Here is a 17120-nt window from a genome sequence, read left to right on the forward strand (position 1 = left end):
GCAATGAGCTGGGCCAGCGTGTTCCTGCCGCCGCCGCAGCCGCCCGGCTCGTTCCCACCGCCACCGCGGCCGCCCAGCTCGTTCCCGGCGTCGCCCCGGCCTGTGATGCTCCAGGTACGGCCCTCCCCCCTTACCTTCTGTTCCCTGCGGCGCTGCGTGTCGAGGCTGGGACGGAATACCCCGGGCTGCCGCAGCCAAGCGCGAGGGGGAACGCCAGACGCCTCGCACGAAGGGGGGAGGCCTGGCGACGCTGCGCCCTGACGGGCGCTCACCGACAGCTAGGGAGGCTGAGACGGCCAGGGAGGAACAGCCAAAATGCCCCCTCGGCTTATAAGCGGGTCACCAATTTTTCCCAGTTCTTTGTGGGAAAATCGGTCCCTCGGCTTATATTCAGGTCGACCTATACTCGAGTATATACGGTAATTGTGCCATTTCTATCATCATCGTCAACATCATTTTATTTAATTGCAATCTATGTTTTCCCCACCTATTTATTTATTAAGCAAATTTATATAGTCACCGAACTCACACATGGTGACTCTAGGCAGCTTACAACATTAAAACGATACAATGTAAAAAAACCCCGGATGCGCACACATACAGACACAAACACAATCAAACTAGCCACTTGTTCGACTCCATATCAACCATATCATATATTTTATATATCTATATCTATATCTATCTATATCTATCTATATGTATGTATGTATGTGTGTATGTATGTATGTATGTAAGCTGGCTTATATATGTATTTATGCTCCTGCCTCCTATTTTCCTCATACCGTGTTTCCCAGAAAATAAGGCCCAACCGGAAAATAAGCCCTAGCATGATTTCTTTCAGGATGCTCGTAATATAAGCCCCACCCCAAAAATAAGCCCCAGTTAAGATTGTCAGCCAGACAGATGCATTTAGTACCGTATTTCTCCAAATATAAACCCTAACCGGAAAATATGCCCTAATGCAGTGGTTCTCAACCTTTTTAATGCCGTGACCCCAACTGGTCGTAAGTCGAGGACTAAACCGGTCGTAAGTCAAGGACTAAACCGGTTGTAAGTCGAGGACTTAACCGGTCGTAAGTCGAGGACTACCCAACCGATCGTAAGTCGAGGACTTTCCCTGCCCGGGAGCGCCACGCATGCGTGGTTCCGCCCCCTGCGCTGGCCAAGGCGTAGCTGGCAAGCGGCAGAGACGGAGCAGGCCGACCACCAGCTGGCCCAGCTCAAGGGAGGTAAGGCACCCGCCAGAAAAGGGGGGGAAAATGGCGGACAAAAAAATGGCGGACAAAAAAAATGGCGGACAGTCTTGCTTGGCGACCCCCATGAAATGGTCGATCGACCCCAAATGGGGTCCCAACCCACAGGTTGAGAACCACTGCCCTAATGCATCTTTTGGAGCAAAAGTTAATATAAGATCCAGTCTTATTTCCGGGGAAACACGGGTATCTACAACCCTGCAAGGTAGGTTGGACAGAAAGGGAGTGACTGGCCCAAAGTAAGGAAGACCAGAACTCACACAGTCTCCTGGTTTCTAGGCCAGCAACTTAACCACTACACCAAACTGGCTCATTTTATACTTTTTTCTTCCTGGTTTCACAGAAGAGGTTGTGCTGAAATTTGAGCAGACCCGCGTGCGAGCCCGCAACGTTGCATATGATACCCTTCCTGTGGTTATCCATGGCAACGGACCCACCAAGGTAACTTTTTTTCCTCTTTACAATTTTAAATTTGCACAATCTTTACCCAGAGTAGGTACTCCATTCCAGGTTCCTGTGGAGCAGGTTGCACCATAGCTAAATGGCTTTGCGTACTTGCCTGCTTAGGAAGCTGGTATTGGGTTTCCACTGTTCAGGGAGTGGGTAGATAAACAAGGCTTCTCTTTCCTCTTGATAGCCAGTGCTCTCCAAACCATTTCAAATTCACTTTCTTCCTTGTTCACTTATTAAGAGTCTCAAAAGCCGAATCCAATTTTGGAAGGTATTTCTCGACTTAACAACAGTTCANCAAAAAAACTGGCATTTACTTCTTGTTATTTAGCAAAACTTGTCCATAACGAACAATTAATTTGCTTAACAATCACCATAAAAAAGGTCATAAAAATCAGGTTGGTCACATGGGTGACTTGCTTTATAACTGTCACGACTTATGGCCATAATGGGCAGACTCCATTATGGTTGTAAGTTGAGGACTTCCTGTATTCCCCCCAAATGGTACTTTTGACCCAGTTAATGTGAGGAAGTTTGCTTGGAGTAGGGCTATCTGTTTGTGGGAGCAGGACCAACCTCCCCCAAAACTGAAATGCATGTCATTTAATGCAATATACAATTAGCAGAATCTAAAATACGATGCGAAAGTCAAGTTACATAGTGACCAATGGGCTGAGTTGCTAAACTGAGTTTCAGGTTTTCCCACCCCACTTTTGAAGAAGCAGCTCTAGCCAGGAAGAATTTTACAAAATACCAGCAACTAAGTCTGGATCTACAACTCACCACATTGTTGAGCTACAGTTCAGTGTCCCTCCCAAGGGCCTGATTTGTAACTTGACCATGGACGGTTTTGTAGAAGGATGAGAAGAATAATGCATGGTGTAAGGAAAAGACTCTGATCTTAGTTCCTCACTGTTGTGTTTGTAGGAAAAATACGGGATCGCCTTGGATCACACGTCCAAAATCTTCCAGAACCTGAATGGGGCCATTGGTAAGTGAGCGGTGTCCCAGTGAGGAGAATCAGCAAAAATATGTCTAGCAGGGAAGGAAAGGCTTGAAGGAGCAGGATGAGAGCAGACGGGAAATTTTGTGACCTGGAGATCTCAAAATACAAGACTTGTCACCTTGACAAACGTCAGTGCAGTTGAAAACTAACTTGGAGCAGAATGAAGGAGACCAGGGATGTCCGGCAATTTAGTCAAAACAACTATTCTAATAGCTTGAAGCTATCATCAACCTTGTGTATGTGCCTACAACATCGCAATGCACATACCAAAAGGTGGAGTTTAGTGTTGGTGCGGTTTGTGGCTTGTTTTATCATTTGCACCCAGATATACGCCACAGACATCTCCGGTTAAGGCTATTATGATTTAATGGGCTTGAAGAACGTCCACTACAGATGACCAGCAGTCTCCTTGGATGTATCCCTGGTGAATTCAGAAAGCCAGAACTGGAGAATGAGAGACAGCACTCCTGCTCTCTTTGTGCCTCTGAACCTTCTAGATTAGAAGAAATTAACATAATGGCGCCATTTCTATCATCATTGTCAACATCATTTTATTTAATCTATGTTTTCCCCACCTATTTATTTATTAAGCAAATTTATATAGTCATCGAACTCATGCATGGTGACTCTGGGCAGCTTACAACATTAAAACGATGCAATGTAAAAAAAACCCTAATGTGCACACATACAGACACAAACACAATCAAACGTGTGTGTGTGTGTGTGTAAAAATGTAAGCTGGCTTATATTTGTATTTATGCTCCTGCCTCCTATTTTCCCCATACCGTGTTTCCCAGAAAATAAGGCCCAACCGGAAAATAAGCCCTAGAATGATTTTTTCAGGATGCTCATAATATAAGCCCCACCCCAAAAATAAGCCCCGGTTAAGATCGTCAACCAGATGGATGCATTTAGTACCGTATTTCCCCAAATATAAGCCCTAACCGGAAAATATGCCCTAATGCAGTGGTGGCGAACCTATGGCACGGGTGCCAGAGTTGGCACTCAGAGCCCTCTCTGTGGGCACGCGCGCCATCACCCCAGTCCTAGGCCTTCAGCTGGGTTTTATAAAACCTCCGCCACCGTTTACAAAACAAAAGGTTCAATCAATCAGTCAATTTCAACTTCTCGCGGGAAAAAAAACTTGCAAAGTTGGAATTGATTGATTGAACTTTTTAGTCCCACCCAGTCTACTGTTACCACTGCAGCCACGCCCACCCAATAGGCCACACCCACCCGGCACCCAATGATGCATAAGTGGGTTTTGGGTTGCAGTTTGGGCACTCGGTCTCTAAAAGGTTTGCCATCACTGCCCTAATGCATCTTTTGGAGCAAAAATTAATATAAGATCCAGTCTTATTTCCGGGGAAACACAGGTATCTACAACCCTGCAAGGTAGATTGGACAGAAAGGGAGTGACTGGCCCAAAGTAAGAGGGACCAGAACTCACACACAGTCTCCTGGTTTCTAGGCCAGCAACTTAGCCACTACACCAAACTGGCTCATTTTATACTTTTTTCTTCCTGGTTTCACAGAAGAGGTTGTGCTGAAATTTGAGCAGACCCGCGTGCGAGCCCGCAACGTTGCATACGATACTCTTCCTGTGGTTATCCATGGCAACGGACCCACCAAGGTAACTTTTTTTCCTCTTTACAATTTTAAATTTGCACAATCTTTACCCAGAGTGGGACTCCATTCCAAGATCCTGTGGAGCAGGTTGCACCATAGCTAAATGGCTGTGCGTACTTGCCTGCTTAGGAAGCTGGTATTGGGTTTCCACTGTTCAGGGAGTGGGTAGATAAACAAGGCTTCTCTTTCCTCTTGATAGCCAGTGCTCTCCAAACCATTTCAAATTCACTTTCTTCCTTGTTCACTTATTAAGAGTCTCAAAAGCCGAATCCAATTTTGGAAGGTATTTCTCGACTTAACAACAGTTCATTTAGCGATGGTTTGAAATTGAGGAGTCCCACACGTCCTAAATACAATTTTTGGATGAATCCATCTTCATCTCAAACCCATAGCTATAATTTTCCATTTTTAAGAGCCAACACCACTGCTGTGGCTTTATGGGAAATTCCAGTTCTTTAATCCAGGGCTTTTCAACCTTTTCACCCATTGTACCACTTTTAGGATATGGCAACATCCCAAGTACCACCCGTCGCCTAGCAAGGTGTCAAAAATGTGATGACCAAAAAAAAAAAGGAAAAAAAGTGATAAAGTATAGGTAGTCCTCGATTTACAACAGTTCGCTTAGTGACTGTTCAAAGTTACAGTGGCACTGAAAAAAGTGCCCCCCAAGCCACAGCCGAGCAAGACACCTGTCCAAGGTTTTCATTGCTGTGAGCATTTCTGTTGAGGATTGGCAGCGGGGGTGGGGTGGGGGGTGTTTGGTTTTTATTCCCCCTCCATCTGCTGGGTGGTTGCAGCAGGTTTTGGTCACTTCACATGACCCTGGGACACTGTGACCATCATAAATATGAATCAGTTGCCAAGCATCTGAATGTAAATCACAAGACCCTGGAGATGCTGCAACATTCCAGCTGATCGGCGCTTCTTCTGGACTCAGCAGAAGCACCAGGATCAGTGCTGCTTTCCAGCTGATTAGTGCTTCTTCAGGGCTCAGCAGAAGCACCAGGATCAGTGCCGAGCTCCAGCTGGAGCCTGGCGCTGATCCTGGCGCTTCCACTGAGCCCTGACAGCCCCGAAGAAGCGCCGATCAGCTGGAAAGTGGCACTGATCCTGGTGCTTCCGCTGAGCCCTGACAGCCCCGAAGAAGCGCCGATCAGCTGGAAAGCGGCACTGATCCTGGCGCTTCCGCTGAGCCCTGACAGCCCCAAAGAAGCGCCGATCAGCTGGAAAGCGGCACTGATCCTGGCACTTCCGCTGAGCCCTGACAGCCCCGAAGAAGCGCCGATCAGCTGGAAAGCGGCACTGATCCTGGCGCTTCCGCTGAGTCCTGACAGCCTTGCAGCCCCGAAGAAGCGCCGATCAGCTGGAAAGCGGCACTGATCCTGGCGCTTCCACTGAGCCCTGACAGCCCTGCAGCTCCAGCCATCTCTCGCTCAGGCTTGGGCGGTGCTGCCACCAGTTCAGCTCATTCCCCTCCCCCGCTACCACTTTTCTAGGATGGTCACGTACCACCTGCCAGGTGCCAATGTACCACAGGTGGTACCCTTACCACTGGTTGAAAAGCCCTGCTTTAATCCATGTGTGGAATATCTCAGAAATGTCCATACTTGTAGTAAATCTACAAAGAGGTCTGCCCTGGCACTGAATTCTCTCTTCCCTGTTTTTCTGCTGCTGAGCAAAATACAGGTAACCCTCAACATATAACAGTTCATTTAATGACCGTTTGAAGTTGCAACAGCACTGAAAAAACGTGACTTATGACAGTTTTTCACACTTAACGATCCTTGCAGCATCCTCCCATGGTCACATGATCAAAATTCAGACGCTTGGCAACTGGTTCACATTTATGACCGTTGCCGTGTCCTGGGGTCATATCATGATCCCATTTTGCGACCTTTTGACAAGCAACGTCAGTGGGGAAGCCAGATTCACTTTTAACAACCGTATTACTATAATAGTAATAATGATAATGATAATGATAAAGTTGGAAGGGACCTCAGAGGTCATCTAGTCCAACCTCCTGCTCAGGCAGGAAACCCTATAACATTTCGGACAAATGGCTGTCCAGTCTCTTCTTAAAAACTTCCAGTGTTGGCGCATTCACCGCTTCTGGAGGCAGGTTGTTCCACTGGTTAATTGTTCTAACTGTCAGGAAGTTTCTCCTTAGTTCTAGGTTGCTTCTCTCTTTGGTTAGTTTCCACCCGTTGCTTCTTGTCCTGCCTTCAGGCGCTTTGGAGAATCACTTGACTCCCTCTTCTTTGTGGCAGCCCCTGAGATATTGGAAGACTGCTATCATGTCCCCCCTCATCCTTCTCTTCGTTAAACTAGACATACCCAATTCCAGCAACCATTCCTTGTATGTTTTAGCCTCCAGTCCCCTAATCATCTTTGTTGCTCTTCTCTGTACTCTTTCTAGAGTCTCAGCATCTTTTTTACATCGTGGTGACCAAAACTGGATGCAGTATTCCAAGTGTGGCCTTACCAAAAATTAACAGCGGCAGTGTTTCACTTAATCACTGTGGCAAGAAAGAGAATAAAATGGGACACTTAACGAATGTGTCACTTAGCAACAAAAATTTTTGAGGTCAATTGCGGTCGTAGGTCGAGGACTACCTGTATTGGTGCAACTCACCTTCATTCCATCTTTCACAGACTTTTCCCTTCTCTCCATGCAGTTACAGCTGAATTATTTGGGGAATTACATCCCCAATGCCTGGACATACGAGGGAGGCTGCGAAGTATGCGATGATGACCTCCTGGATCTGTCAGACGTGCCAGTGAGTCTCTGGGTATCCTACTAGAGGTGAAAGTAGGGGAGGAATATAACCCAGATGGACTTTAGTAAGTATCTAAGTCAGGGATGTCCAACCTTGGTAACTTTAAGACTTATGGACTTCAGCTCCCAGAATTCTTCAGCCAACCATGCTGGTTGGGGAATTCTGTGAGTTGAAGTCCACAAATCTTAAAGCTGCCAAGGTTAGACATCCCTGGTCTGAGCTGAGAGCTTTGAGACATAAATCTCTTTTCCTGTCTTCCTTTGCTAGGAAGAATCATATCCACGTGTTCTGCTGGGTGTCTTTATTGAAAAGCCAATACCGTTCTTGCCTCAGTTTCTTCAGCGTCTTCTGACTTTGGATTACCCTTATTCTCACCTCAGCCTCTTCATTCACAACCACGTGAGTTGAGCCAATAAGCAGCCCGCCTTGACTTAAGACTGCAACTCCCATCAGCCCATGGGCTTGCCAGCTGGGAATAATGAGAGTGGTCTTCCCACACATCTAGAGGGCCACCATGTTATGGGGAACTTCTGGGATTACTCAACCTTGTGACTTCCTTTATTTCAGTAATTTCCTTGATACTGGTTGCTTTTCAGCTTATGTGTCACAGAAATGAGATCCACAGCTGGACATGGTATCTATTGCAGAGGTTGTAACTCTGGATTCCCTGGGGGGGATGAATAGGGAACAGATGTTAGCTTCCCCCTCTTCCAGTTATACAGTTGAAATCTGTGGAGATCTCAAAAAAATGTTAAAAATGCACAATAACCAAGCTTAGCATACTCCAATTGAACTTATAATTAAGTACAGAAGCGTATTTCCAAAAAGGACAGAAAACAAAATATAGCCTGAGCAAATTGAGACTGTCTGCAGCAATATAAAATACAAAACAATTCAAATCACTGCTGTGACATTTCAAGTAATACAATATTTCTAGCTTGTAGAAAGGTCCTGGCTGGCTGGAATGTAATGTGGTTACCCAGGAAGAGAATTGAGGGTGGGACTTGTAGGTTTAAGAGTCATCCTATTATTTCCACTGCCTTCCTGTCAACCTTGTGAGGTAGTCCTGATAAGAAGCACACTCAGGAGTACTCGCTCTGTTTTAGTGTATGGTTACATTAGTGGAAAGTGCATCTCCCTCACATTTACAGTCTAAGAATAGCAATAGCACTTAGACTAATATACCGCTTCACAATGCTTTACAGCCCTCTCTAAGTGGTTTGCAGAGTCAGCATATTTGCCCCCCAACAATCCTGGTCCTCATTTTACTGTCCTCGGAAGGATGGAAGGCCGAGTCAACCTTGAGCTGGTGAGAATCGAACTGTTGGCAGCCGGCAGTCAGTAGAAGTAGCCTGCAATACTGCATTCTAACCACCATGCCATCAAGGCTCTTCTAAACGAGCTAGGGACCGTTGCCATGTCCTGTTTCTTGTGCAGGCTCAACTGTCTCTTGTCTGACCGTTGTGTAGTCTAGTTTCTCAACTTCGGCAACCTGAAGATATGTGGACTTCATCTCCCAGAATTCTGGGAGTTGAAGTCCACACATCTTCAAGTTGCTGAGGTTGTGAATCATTATTCTTGCCGTCTCCTAAGGTCATTCATAGATGCCATTCCACCTCCATAGATGCCATTCCACCTCCTTATTCGAACCCTGAAATTCCTCTCCATCTTGGCTGCTCAAGGACACTAATAAACCTGTCTGACATTTTGCCAGGAGGTGTACCATGAGCCCCACATCCAAGCTGAATGGGATCAACTTCGCAAGGCCTTTCACCCCATCAAACTAATCGGGCCGGAAGAGGATCTGAGCGAGGGTGAAGCCCGAGATATGGCTATGTAAGTAAATACAGGGTAAGAAATGACAGATTCAGTTATCTCAATTGGTAGAAAAGCACAGGCAATTTGTGTGTGTGTCTGTGTGTGTATGAAATTAGATGCCTGCCAGAGCAAAAGCAGAGATGCAAAGGAATGCTTTAAGCATCATGTCCACCTCCCCCCTGCAAGACCAGGCAGAAATTTAATTGGGAAAGCTTCGCTTGTTGTTACTAAACGCTAACTTTCAAGTATGTCGTTTTAATTATTGTCAGATTTCAGGCGAGACATAGTAATGAATTATTACTGCTGATGTTTTGTCCCAAGTTCAGAAATACAACAGAAGTTCCCAGATTTAACACATGTTAGAATAGAATAACAGAGTTGGAAGGGACCTTGGAGGTCTTCTAGTCCAACCCCCTGCTCAGGCAGGAAACCCTATACCATTTCAGACAAATGGTTGTCCAGTCTCTTCTTAAAAACTTCCAGTGTTGGAGCATTCACCACTTCTGGAGATAAGTTGTTCCATTCATTAATTGTTCTAACTGTCAGGAAATTTCTCCTTAGTTCTAGGTTGCTTCTCTCCTTCCATCCATTGGTTCTTGTCCTGCCTTCAGGCACTTTGGAGAATAGCTTGACTCCCTCTTCTTTGTGGCAGCCCCTGAGATATTGGAACACTGCTATCATGTCCCCCTTCGTCCTTCTCTTCGTTAAACTAGACATACCCAATTCCAGCAACCGTTCTTCATATGTTTTAGCCTCCAGTCACCTGATCATCTTTGTTGCTCTTCTCTGCACTTTTTCTAGAGTCTCAATCTTTTCTTTTACATCGTGGTGACCAAAACTGGATGCAGTATTCCAAGTGTGGTCTTACCAAGGCATTGTAAAGTGGTATTAACACTTCATGTGATCTTGATTCTATCCCTCTGTTAATGCATATTTAAGTGATTGTCCAATAGGACTCCGAGATCCCTCTCACAGTTACTACTATTGAGTGAGGTACCACCTATGTTGATAAGTGGCTGTATTCTTGATACAATAAAAGCCACATAAGTGGGGAACATATGCCTGAACCCAAGGATAAAAATCAAGATACTTGTCTACTCCAGGATTTAAAGAATAGAATAGAATAGAATAGAATAGAATAGAATAGAATAGAACTGGAAGGGACCTTGGAGGTCTTCTAGTCCAGCCCCCTGCTCAAGCAGGAGAACCTACACTGTCTCAGACAGCCTCTAGCCTCTTCTTTAAAATCTCCAGTGATGGAGCACCCACAATTTCTGGAGGCAAGCTGTTCCACTGGTTGATTGTCCTCACTGTCAGGGAGTTTCTCCTTAATTCCAGGTTGCTTCTCTCTTTGATCAGTTTCCAACCATTGTTTCTCGTCCTTCCATCTGGTGCTTTGGTGAATAACCTGGCCCACTCTGCCTTGTGGCAGCCCCTCACTGTAAGCCATTGTATTCCCATGCTTGAGAACTGCTCCATATTTACATACCGGTTCTTTCTAGCCTAAGAACTATTGGCTCCTGCCTAGCTAGATATAGCTCTTAATCCTCTCTCCATGTGCCTAGAGTCTTTTGAAAGGCAAAAGAGCTTTTTGGGATGGCAAGGGCAGAAGAGCAGTGCATTTTCAAGTGCTAAAGTAAGCCAAGTTGAAAACTGAAGATCCTTCCATGTGTTCAGTCTCTTCCTCAACGCTTTGACTGATTGCATCTGCCTTTGTAGCCCAGGAGGAACTTGGAAAAGGAACCAGAAATTACGTCGCTTCCTGGGGAAAAACACAAATCTCCAGATATCACTAACCTACTTCATCAATGAGCTGGGTCTATTGAAGTTGCAGATAATAACTACAGCTAGTCCTTGACTTACTACAATATGTTTACTGACTGTTCAAAGTTAGAATGGCACTGAAAAAAGTGACATGACCATTTTTCACACTTAACGACCATTGCAGCATCCCCATGGTCATGTGATCAAAATTCAGATGCTTGGCAACTATTTTATATTTATGATGGTTGCCTCATGTGATCACCTTTTGTAAACTTCTGACGAGCAAAGACAATGGGAAAGCCTGTGGTGGGACTCAGCCGGTTCATACCGGTTCAGGAGAACCGGTAGCTAAATGTTGTTGAGTTCAGAAAACCGGCTGAACCCACGTTGCTTCTGGAAGTCCGTTCTAGGCCTCGGAGGCCCGGAGGAGGCCTCCCAGGCCTAGAACAGCCCACAGGAAGTGCGTGGATGTCACTTCCGGAAGTCTGTTCTAGGCCTCGGAGGCCTAGAACGGCCCACAGGAAGTGCGTGGATGTCACTTCCGGAAGTCCATTCGAGGCCTCAGAGGCCCAGGCCTGCATCCACACAGAGAACTGGTTGTTCGGGTATTTGAATCCCACCACTGGAGAAAGCCAGCTTCACTTAACGACCGTGTCACTAATTTAACAACTGCAGGGATTCCCTTAACAAGTGTGGTAAGGAAGGTCGTAAAATAGGGCAAAACTCATTTAACAAATGTCTCTTTTAGCAAGAGAAATTTTGGGCTCCATTGTGGTCGTAAGTCGAGGACTACCTGTTCAGGGTCTCCTGTATTTGATTGGCAGAGAGAAATGGGCAGCAAAGCATCAAAGTTTTAATCCAGTGTTTCTTAACCTTGGTCACTTTAAGATGGGTGAACTTCAACTCCCAGAATTCCCTAGCTAGCCTGGCTGTCTGGGGAATTCTGGGAGTTGAAGTCCACCCATGTTAAAGCTGCCAAATTTGAGAAACACAGTTCTAATCCATCTTCTTTTTTCTCTTCTTTTTTTGCATTCCAGGGATCTGTGCCGACAGGATTCCACCTGCGACTATTACTTCAGCGTCGATGCTGATGTGGTGATGACAAATCCCGAAATCCTGCAGATACTAGTGCAGGAGAACAAGTAAGCAGTAGTTCCACACCCACCCAAGTGCTCGGCCCAGCTGCGGGCCATACTGACTTCTCCTATCGCCCGCTGGCTTTTACTCTCCTGACTTCTGTATTACTCCTCTGCACCATCCAGGAACGTGATTGCTCCCATGATGTCTCGGTATGCCAAGCTTTGGTCCAACTTTTGGGGTGCCCTTAGCCCCGATGACTATTACGCCCGCTCAGAGGACTATGTGGAATTGGTGCAAGGCAAGAGAATGTAAGTGGGAACTTTAAGCATCTAGATGGTTGGGTGGAAGGTGGCTTTTGCAGAGCTGAAGACTTCTACAAGTCAACCAGATGTGTCAAGTCTTCCCATGTAGACCAGACAGGAAAGATGACAAGATGACTGAATTCTGCTTTATTGTAAGGCTAATTATTAGAAACTCGCAAGTCTGAAAGTACAAATCTCCCACTGTCTCACTTTATTGTAAGTCTAGTTAGCAAAATCGTATAGATCTGATAATACAAATCTCCCACTGTCTCCTTTACGTACCAAGAAATTAGGGATGGTCTCTTCTGAGCCTCTTGCTTTACCCACTATCTAGGTGAGGGCTATGCTGTCTCTTATTTAACTACTCCTTAGGCAAATGTCTGTGGAAATTCTCAGTTATCCTAAGGTGCCTGTTCAAGAAGCAACTAGACTTTCTTGTTTTTCTTTGAAGACTTTTCAGTTCTCATCCAAGAAGCGTTTTCAGCTCTGACTGGATGGTGGGTAATGGAAGGATTCATACTCCTTGCAGACAGCTGGTTATTTGCATTCTTTTAGAGGGTCAGTGGGGCCACCTGGAGGTTTATCTGTGTCCTCAGGGTCACAATTTTAAACAGGCTTCTCTGCAACTGAGGGGGAGGGATACGACACCATATATCTCCAGTCTACCACACAGTCCTTCCAACAGTTCCAAGAGGCTCCACACCCATTTGCACTAATCAGGTGACCGTGACAACACAGATAAAGCTCCAGGTGGCCTCAACGACCCTCTAAAAGAATGCAAATGACCAGCTGTCTGCAAGGAGTATAAATCCTTCCATTCCCCACCATCCAGTCAGGGCTGAAGAAGCTTCTTGGACAAGAAGTGAAAGATCTTCAAAAGAAAACAAGAAAGTCCAGTTGCCTTGTGAAAAAGCATCTTTGGCACAGTCCTTAGGCATTCTCTTTGCTCCATCTCCCAAGGTCTTTTCCACATACCATTACAAGATGCTAAGCTAAAGCAGAAATCTGGAGTTTGAGAAGACTGATTTTATGGCTAGAGAACACATGTGATTTTGCACTTAGAGTGTTGGACGCGGTCTGGATAGACACAGTTCAAATCAAATTGGTGGCTATGTGTGTGAAACAAGCTAGACTAGGTTAAACTGGGTTTGAATCATTAGTACGCTTCACATTTAGAGCTTTTAGCCATCGAGGGCAGCAACATGGGCTCCTAGCCTTTTAAAGATGAACAAAAAACCTCTGGGACAGAGATGGGCAATTAATTTTCCTAAAGGGCCGCATGAAAAACAGTTGTGCAGGGCTGAACCAGTAGAGCTGTGAAGATAATAGTAGTAAAGTTGGAAGGGACCTTGGAGGTCATCTAGTCCAACCCCCTGCTCAGGCAGGAAACCCTATACCATTTCGGACAAATGGCTGTCCAGTCTCTTCTTAAAAACTTCCAGGGTTGGAGCATTCACCGCTTCTGGAGGCAGGTTGTTCCACTGGTTAATTGTTCTAGCTGTCAGGAAGTTTCTCCTTAGTTCTAGGTTGCTTCTTTCCTTAATTAGTTTCCATCCGTTGCTTCTTGTCCTGCCTCCAGGCGCTTTGGAAAATAGCTTGACTCCCTCTTCTTTGTGGCAGCCCCTGAGATATTGGAAGACTGCTATCATGTCCCCCCTCGTCCTTCTCTTCGTTAAACTAGACATACCCAGTTCCAGCAGCCGTGTAGGCACTCATGCATGCATATAAGTAAATTGGGGGGAAAAATAGCAGTCACCTTCGAAACAAAAGCAGTGCAGTTTTAGTGCACACATGGCGTACATTTATTTACATTTGATGATAGCAGTTGTGATGGCGCAATAGTTAGAATGCAATATTGCAGGCTGATTGTGCCTACTGCTAGCAGTTCGAACCTGACCATCTCAAGGTTGAGTCAGCCTTCCGTCCTTCCGAGGTCTGTAAAATGAGGACATTGTTGGGGACAATATACTGACTCTGTAAAACGCTTAGAGAGGGCTGTAAGGCACAAGCAGCATATAAGTCTAAGTGCTGTTGCTCTCTAATTTCCGATTGACCTCCTACGGCAGGGGTAGTCAACCTTGGCTCTTTTATGACTCGTGGACTTCAACTCCCAGAATTCCTGAGCCAGCTTAGCTGGCTCAGGAATTCTGGGAATTGAAGTCCACGAGTCATAAAAGAGCCAAGGTTGACTACCCCTGTCCTACGGGCAGGACAGGGACAGCCAAACGGCCGGATGTGGCCTGAGGGCCGTAAAATGCCCAGGTCTGCTCTGGGATGTTGTGATGACATCAAAAGGGCTGTGGTTGAAAAAGTCAAATTTTTTTGTAGGGCATTTTGAGAATTTAAAAGGGAAGTAGGCTTGAAGTAATAGTCACAGGTGGAATCCTGTAGGCACAAATCCCTGGGATCAAAAAAAAAAAGATTACATTAGATAAGATTAGATTAGATTAGATTAGATTAGATTAGAACAGAACAGTGTTTCTGAAATTTGTTAGCTTTAAGACGGGTGGACTTCAACTCCCAGAATTCTGAGAGTTTGACGTTCATCCATCTTAAAGTGACCAAGGTTAAGAATCACTGGATTAAAACTTGGCTGCTTTTCTGCCCATTTCTCTCTTTCCATTTGGAGATGGGAGCATAGAATCTTTACAAAGAGGTTTGTAACCTTTCTCTGACCCTAAACATTTGGGGAAAGCTGAAAAAGAAGCTATACTCATACTGCCAAACTCATTTAAGCCAGGCCCAGCTGATAGGAAACACGCTACTTTGTCAGGTTGAGCCCCATCAATTGTAAAATGCAGGCAAACAAATCCTGCCGGAATTCCATCTTTGCCGTTGGGGGTTTGGCATTCCTATGTTCCCAGGGCCGGAAAGGAAAGATTCCAGTTTGGGTGTGGCAAAATATGGGTGTCGTGCCCTCTGTGGAGCAAACCCTCCTCCATAAATTTGATTTCAAAAGTAGCAAAGTAGAACCTCCATTGCCAGTGGAAGTAGCATCTCTCAGTTTCAGTTCTTGGGAAGCAACAGAAGGAGATGGCCTCCATCCTTAATCTCTCTCTCTCTCCCAGCGGTCTTCCAAGACGCTTTGCTCCATCTGGAATTTTGGACTGAATATACTCCTATACTCCTTGGCATAGTCCAAAAAAGGAATAGCTTTTTTTTCCCCCTTTAATTTTTCGATCTCCATACCTGCTGCCTTGTTTATGGTACCGCTGATTCTCATGTTGCTTTTCCCTATCGCAGTGGCGTGTGGAACGTCCCCTATATCTCTCAGGCCTACCTGTTGAAAGGGGAGATCTTAAGGCAGGATTTGCCCCAACGCAATATTTTCACCTTGGAGGACACGGATCCAGATATGGCCTTTTGTAAAAGTGTGCGGGAGAAGGTGAGAGTTTTTGCTTTCTTGGAGGCCGCTCATCCAAAAGAACAAAGTTCTTAAAAAAAGTTTGTTTTTCGTATTTTGTGTTGATAACATAAGTCTATTACAGAGGTCTTCAGCTGAAAACCAATGTTTCAGCAACTATTCAAATTTGGGAGGGTGCTAAATGAGCGGTTCAGGTAGTCCTCAACTTAAACAACCCATTTGTTTAGCAACCATTTGGAGTTTATAACGGCACTGAAAAAAGTGATTTACGTTTTTTTCACACTTACGACCGCTGCAGGATCCCCAGGGCCACGTGATCAAAATTCAGATGCTTGGCAACTGGCATGTATATATGACGGTTGCAGTGTCCCCAGCTCACGTTAATTCCCCTTTTGTGACCTTCCGACATGCAAAATCAACGGGGAACCAGATTCCCTTAACAACCGTGTGACTAACTTAACAACTGCAGAGATTCACTTAACAGCTGTGGCAAGAAAAATCATAAAATGGAGCAAAACTCACTGAATCTATGCCTTGCTTAGCAAGAGAAATTTGGGGCTTATATTGTGGTCATAAGTCAAGGACTACCTGAAGTTTCGACTGGTGCTCGAAGTTCAGGAAGCAGAGACTAGACAACCTATTCACGCTTAGCAACGGTTGCAGTGTGTCCCATGGTCGTGTGATCAACATTCATGACCTGCCCTGCTGACATAATAATAATAATAATAATAATAATAATAATAATAGTAGTAGTAGTAGTAGTAGTAGTAGTAGTAGTAGTAGTAGTAGTAGTAGAGTTGGAAGGGACCTTGGAGGTCATCTAGTCCAACCCCCTGCTCAGGCAGGAAACCCTATACCATTTCGGACAAATGGCTGTCCAGTCTCTTCTTAAAAACTTCCAGTGTTGGAGCATTCACCGCTTCTGGAGGCAGGTTGTTCCACTGGTTAATTGGTCTAACTGTCAGGAAGTTTCTCCTTAGTTCTAGGTTACTTCTCTCCTTGGTTAGTTTCCACCCGTTGCTTCTTGTCCTGCCTTCAGGCACTTTGGAAAATAGCTTGACTCCCTCTTCTTTGTGGCAGCCCCTCAGATACTGGAACACTGCTATCATGTCCCCCCTCGTCCTTCTTTTCGTTAAACTAGACATACCCAATTCCAGCAGCCGTTCCTTATATGCTTTAGCCTCCAGTCCCCTGATCGTCTTTGTTGCTCTTCTCTGTACTCTGTACTTCCCACAAAGTCAGTGGGGAAGCCGGCAGAGAAGGTCACAAGTCACTCTGGTAAATTGCTTGCAGTCCTGCCTCTTTTTCTTCCAAGGAGCCTGGCTACAGAGTACTCCCTCGCACACACCTGCAACACCACCCTCACCTGGCTCGGCCACACTTGCACTGCGCTGCAGCAGTCACTTACCTGTCGATTGGCCTGTTTGTGAACCTGTCTGGAACATGCGACTTCCTGGTGGCTTCCCCACTGACTGGGGAGACAACTGCCGCCGCAGCATTGGACCGAGTCGTGCCTTTGCGGCCTCTGACCCGACGTGGATCTCGACCATCTCCTTGGTTTACCGAGGGGCTGAGAGAGATGAAACGTCGGAAAAGACGCCTAGAGAGCAGTTGGAGGGCCAGCCGAACCGAATCCGATCGAGCACAGGTAAGGATACATCTTAGATCCTACCT

The 17120-nt window shown here is 45.7% G+C and overlaps 1 protein-coding gene across 1 annotated transcript in view; it reads left to right on the forward strand.

Moving 5' to 3' along the window:
- The window catches only part of PLOD3 (procollagen-lysine,2-oxoglutarate 5-dioxygenase 3), a 35328-nt gene that overhangs the window by 7082 nt on the left and 11126 nt on the right, over nt 1-17120 (forward strand). Inside the window, exons 5-12 of the mRNA XM_015820301.1 lie at nt 2634-2697; nt 4248-4345; nt 7017-7118; nt 7386-7517; nt 8833-8954; nt 11738-11842; nt 11963-12088; nt 15326-15467. Of these exons, the coding sequence (XP_015675787.1) occupies nt 2634-2697; nt 4248-4345; nt 7017-7118; nt 7386-7517; nt 8833-8954; nt 11738-11842; nt 11963-12088; nt 15326-15467 (891 nt within the window). The remainder of the gene's footprint in view (nt 1-2633; nt 2698-4247; nt 4346-7016; nt 7119-7385; nt 7518-8832; nt 8955-11737; nt 11843-11962; nt 12089-15325; nt 15468-17120) is intronic.

Source organism: Protobothrops mucrosquamatus, unplaced genomic scaffold (assembly GCF_001527695.2).
Source record: "Protobothrops mucrosquamatus isolate PMUCROS unplaced genomic scaffold, P.Mucros_1.0 scaffold1116, whole genome shotgun sequence".
Lineage (NCBI taxonomy): Eukaryota > Metazoa > Chordata > Lepidosauria > Squamata > Viperidae > Protobothrops > Protobothrops mucrosquamatus.